Here is a 3,405-nt window from a genome sequence, read left to right as displayed (position 1 = left end):
GTGTGGGTGGTTGGAGAGTGCCACTGGCAGGTCTTATTTCTTTGATCATTTCCCTCTGTTGTTTCTGTCTGTGTGGGTGGTTGGAGTGGAGAGTGCCACTGGCAGGTCTTATTTCTTTGATCATTTCCCTCTGTTGTTTCTGTCTGTGTGGGTGTTTGGAGTGGAGAGTGCCACTGGCAGGTCTTATTTCTTTGATCATTTTCCTCTGTTGTTTCTGTCTGTGTGGGTGGTTGGAGTGGAGAGCGCCACTGGAAGGTCTTATTTCTTTGATCATTTCCCTCTGTTGTTTCTGTCTGTGTGGGTGGTTGGAGTGGAGAGTGCCACTGGCAGGTCTTATTTCTTTGATCATTTCCCTCTGTTGTTTCTGTCTGCGCCGGTGGTTAGAAGGCACCACTGGCAGGTGGGTCCCATTTCTTTAAATTTAAATTCCCTCTGTTTGTTTCTGTGACTAACTTTTCTCCCAGCACTAAACGACCACTATTGTGTTGATGTGCAGCACTTTACTCAGACAAACAAAACACCCTGACACTCAAGATGCATTGAGTAAAAAAGAAAAAACCTCAGAGAGCGATGGAGCGAGTGAGAGAGACAAAGAGACAGAGAGAGAGAGAGAGAGAGAGAGAGAGAGAGAGAGAGAGAGAGAGAGAGAAGGAGAGGGTAGAGAATCAGAAGAGAAGAAGAACTCTCACACTGACAAACAAACAAAGCAAAAGATGGAATTGTAGAATTAGACAGAATGATACAGAGAAGAAAGAACATATGGTACACTGGACATACACAGACAATAAACTATAGTGAACAATATAAAAACAAAGAAAGTGTGAACATTTCATCATCATTTTAATGAATCTGTACTGGCATCAAAATTATGACATTCTACAAATCAGAAAAAGCTTCAATTAAACTGACACTAAAAAAGTCAACAAAGGCAAATATCTCTAGGGTGTTTCAAAAATTTTAAATCCTGTACAGTTTAGCGACAAACTATTGATGTACATCACTGAGATCTACATAAGGCATGATGCTGTTCCAAGATGTTACCATTTACTAGATACATATTTTATTGACAAAGTCCCAAAAGCCACACCTGTAGGGAGATTCACATTTCCCAAACTGTAGCTACTAACTATCCTTGGCTTTAAATCTTAGTCTAGTACCGTATTTTAAATGCACCTAAAATGAGAATGCAATATAAACAATGAATGAAGTAGAGCCTCTGATAAATCACACTATCATTTCTACTTGATGTTTTTCTGGGTTGACAAGAATCATCTAAGGAACAAACTAACAAAAACTTTAAAAACCTACAGAATGCAACAATTTCATTCACTTAAAAATCACAGAATATTGCTCTATGAAACAACAAAATGTAATTCTAAGCAATCTACAAAATGTAAGATAAGAAACCAGCTCTGACAATATAAACCTATAACAGATACAATCATGTCCACAACTTCAGGTGGTATTCATTATGCAAATGTGAGCGTTCCCATGCATGACTTTGTGTGCATCTCACTTCAGTAGAGCGTTTGTGACTCTCGGAACGTTTGCGGCTCTCGGAACACTTGCAGCTCTCAGAGTTGTGAAGACACCGTGATCGTCTTGTGGGACGGGCTGGACAGGTTCTTGCAGTGTGCACGCTCATAAACATAGGCCTACATAACAAACGTACACATCTTCTCCACGGGGCAAGACATAACATTATGTTTGGACAGTCACGGCATCTTTGATCTCACGTCCACACCAGTCAGTCCTGGCACACTGAATTGGTTGACCTGTTTCTGAGACCTGAAATAGGAGTGGACCATGTGGCTATGCTTGACCAAACTTGACCGGAGCAAAAACCTGTACAGTTCCCCACAAACTCCAACTTAAACTTGCAATTCACCAAACTGGCATACTGGATCCTGGCAGGACAGTGCACTTGGCAGTGTCAAATCTGGACATACAAACGGTGGTTGTGAAGTCCAAATCTGGACACATGTATGACTGCTGTGTGAGCCAAACCTGGACACACACATACATGAACACGGTGCTTTCTTTTTAGGGGCGCCGACCTGCGCTGGATCACTTGACGGTGAGCGACCTGTGCCGGACAAGAGCGGCGGCGGCCGCGCGCATGGGTGGGCTTCCATGACGTTTTATGAGAGATGTTTAGATCTAGAACAATGGGAACCTCGATCAATCCGGCAGCTGTATGACGGGCTTGGGCAGGATGTCTCTGGCCATGATGACGTCATGATAGCCGCAGACGAACTCGTCAGCCTCGCTCTGGCCATCCACGGGTGACTCGACGAGGAGACATGACACGTAACTCTCCTGGCTCTCTCCGTTAGGCGTCACAAGCTCAGTCAGTCGTTGCTCGTCTTTGACCTGAGAAATACAGAATAAAAAACAAACATAAGAACCAAAGACAAGGAGGGAAATTAAAAAATAAACTTTATGAACCAAAGACAACGATTGAAATAAAAAATAAATAAACTTTAACTTTAAGAACCAAAAAAACAGCAAAAAAATATTATGTGCACCTTTTTCTTTACTGCAAGTTTTGTATGTTCTTATAGTGTCAACTTTTCATTATATCCGTGCAACATACATGATGACAATGTACATTTTACAAACAGCTGATGGCTACTAAGAAATGTCACATGACAGAGAAAAGGGGAGGAAAGGAAAAGATGTCAAGAGCCTGAGGGGAGAAGGAAAGAAGGGGGTGGGTTGGGGGGGGGGGCAAAAAGCAGAAGGTCAAGAGGAAATGTCACAAGACGAGGGAAAACGGACGTGAGTGTGACCAAGAGTCATGGCGAACAAGGATGTAGCGATATCGAGAAAGCTGTTGGTTCTTCTCACTTCCCACACAAAGCAAAGGTGTGACTGGTTGATGACAACAGCGAGAAAGGACGACAGTGATTGGTTCTCAGCAGCAGAGAGGGAGGTCGTGATTGGTCAGAATCTCTTGTTGACACTTACCGTGAGCAGACGGATGTCGTTTTCCTTGCAGAAGGAGCGGATGAGGACATGCTCTATGTGCACAGCGACGTCATGTTGCCTCACTTCCGGAAGTATACATAGCATCACACGGCCCGGACGGCTGGAAAGACAGAAGGAGGAATACACTGGTTAGTGTCATGTTGGGGGGAACTTAGTACAGTATTAATGTTGTGGTAATGTGCATTACGTAATTTTTACAAAGTAGAGAGAGAGAGAGAGAGAGAGAGAGAGAGAGAGAGAGAGAGAGAGAGAGAGAGAGAGAGAGAGAGAGAGAGAGAGAGAGAGATGAGCATGTGTGAATGTGTATGCATGACAACATACGTATGACTATATGACTAAAGACCGCATTGCAATAAAATGAAAACATTAAACACTTTTGGCAAGGTGCTCAACTAGCGCGCTCTCTCTCTCTCT

The 3,405-nt window shown here is 43.2% G+C and overlaps 1 protein-coding gene across 1 annotated transcript in view; it reads right to left on the bottom strand.

The window, feature by feature from the left end:
• Window positions 1–821: 821 nt before the first annotated feature.
• Window positions 822–3,405, bottom strand: part of LOC101853028 (growth arrest and DNA damage-inducible protein GADD45 alpha) — a 10,511-nt gene continuing 7,927 nt past the window's right edge. The window contains exons 3-4 of the mRNA XM_005106984.3: window positions 2,971–3,091; window positions 822–2,373 (exon numbers count right to left, since the gene is read on the bottom strand). Of these exons, the coding sequence (XP_005107041.1) occupies window positions 2,182–2,373; window positions 2,971–3,091 (313 nt within the window). The 3' untranslated portion in view covers window positions 822–2,181. The remainder of the gene's footprint in view (window positions 2,374–2,970; window positions 3,092–3,405) is intronic.

Source organism: Aplysia californica, unplaced genomic scaffold, assembly GCF_000002075.1.
Source record: "Aplysia californica isolate F4 #8 unplaced genomic scaffold, AplCal3.0 scaffold00567, whole genome shotgun sequence".
In the NCBI taxonomy this organism is placed as follows: Eukaryota; Metazoa; Mollusca; class Gastropoda; order Aplysiida; family Aplysiidae; genus Aplysia; species Aplysia californica.
Note: the sequence above shows the minus strand (reverse complement) of the source record. Positions and strands in the feature narration are given on the sequence as shown.